Source organism: Aplysia californica, unplaced genomic scaffold, assembly GCF_000002075.1.
Source record: "Aplysia californica isolate F4 #8 unplaced genomic scaffold, AplCal3.0 scaffold00417, whole genome shotgun sequence".
In the NCBI taxonomy this organism is placed as follows: Eukaryota; Metazoa; Mollusca; class Gastropoda; order Aplysiida; family Aplysiidae; genus Aplysia; species Aplysia californica.
In genome coordinates, this window is record NW_004797687.1 from 148387 (window position 1) to 149439 (window position 1053).

The 1053-nt window shown below is 41.5% G+C and overlaps 1 protein-coding gene across 1 annotated transcript in view; it reads right to left on the reverse strand.

The window, feature by feature from the left end:
- Positions 1-599: 599 nt before the first annotated feature.
- Positions 600-1053, reverse strand: part of LOC101851519 (FAD-linked oxidoreductase pynB) — a gene marked incomplete at both ends in the record, with an annotated part of 8811 nt that continues 8357 nt past the window's right edge. Inside the window, 1 exon segment of the mRNA XM_013085894.2 lies at positions 600-702. Within this exon segment, the coding sequence (XP_012941348.2) occupies positions 600-702 (103 nt within the window).

Sequence of the window (1053 nt, forward strand, 5' to 3'; positions counted from 1 at the left end):
AACACACACACACACACACACACACACACACACACACACACACACACACATACACACACACACACTTACACAAACAAACAAAACAAACCGAGAGCTAAAATTTGGCTCAACATGTTGACCTCAATTACGAGTAGGGGCCTACGCCACTCTAACATGGCGACTTCGTGACACAAACTTACTTGTCCAATTGATATGAAGACCATGGATTACCTGGCTGGACTGCTGATAGACCTTTGCGGTCCTCAGCTGACTGCTAGCTGCAGTTGTGCTTTTGAAGATTAGTATGGTCTATCTTCATTTCTGATCGAAACGGACTTACCACAACCATGGAATAAAGCTACTACATCTCTTTATCCAAAAAAGAACCAACCCCTAAAGCGGTTGTTTGGAAATATTTTCTGACAGTTGAGATATTTTCTTACTGTTGAAAAGGGAATTTAGTTCATAGTTCTAATTCTTATGAAAAATGAAAAAATCTCCTTTTTCTCAAAGCTTCTCAAAGTGAAGTTAGGCACCCTTATTCTAACAAGAAAAACTTGAGGACACGAGAAAGTGAGCGGATATAAAGATGACGATGTTAGTAGTTGTCATAAACAAACCTAGTAATCCCCTCGTCCCAGGAAAGAGCACAAGTCCAGGAGAAAAGAGCGTCACGCATTTTTTCGCTGACGTAGGTGTTACTGTTGGGGGAGCCCACTTTCCCTGAAAAAAGATCATGGTACGAAGTCAATACAACGCCCCCAATCCAAAGTCAGAATCAAACTACAGTCTGCTATTACACGAGGTACATTGCACGAGTACATACATTATTATTAGAAAGTCTTTTGGAGGGAGAATACAGTACAATAATCGACTGCTTAGTATGCGACTTCACCACACGCCATTTTGAAAAGCGACGTACGACAGAGTCTTACATACACTGAGCAGTCGAAATACAGACAAACCTATTCTATACGACTTCCCATTGTCGAGGAGAAAAGTGGTCATCTTGGACAAGCGGTGACTTTGGACAGTGTCATTATAATAGAGAAAAAAACATATGGGGGGGGGGGG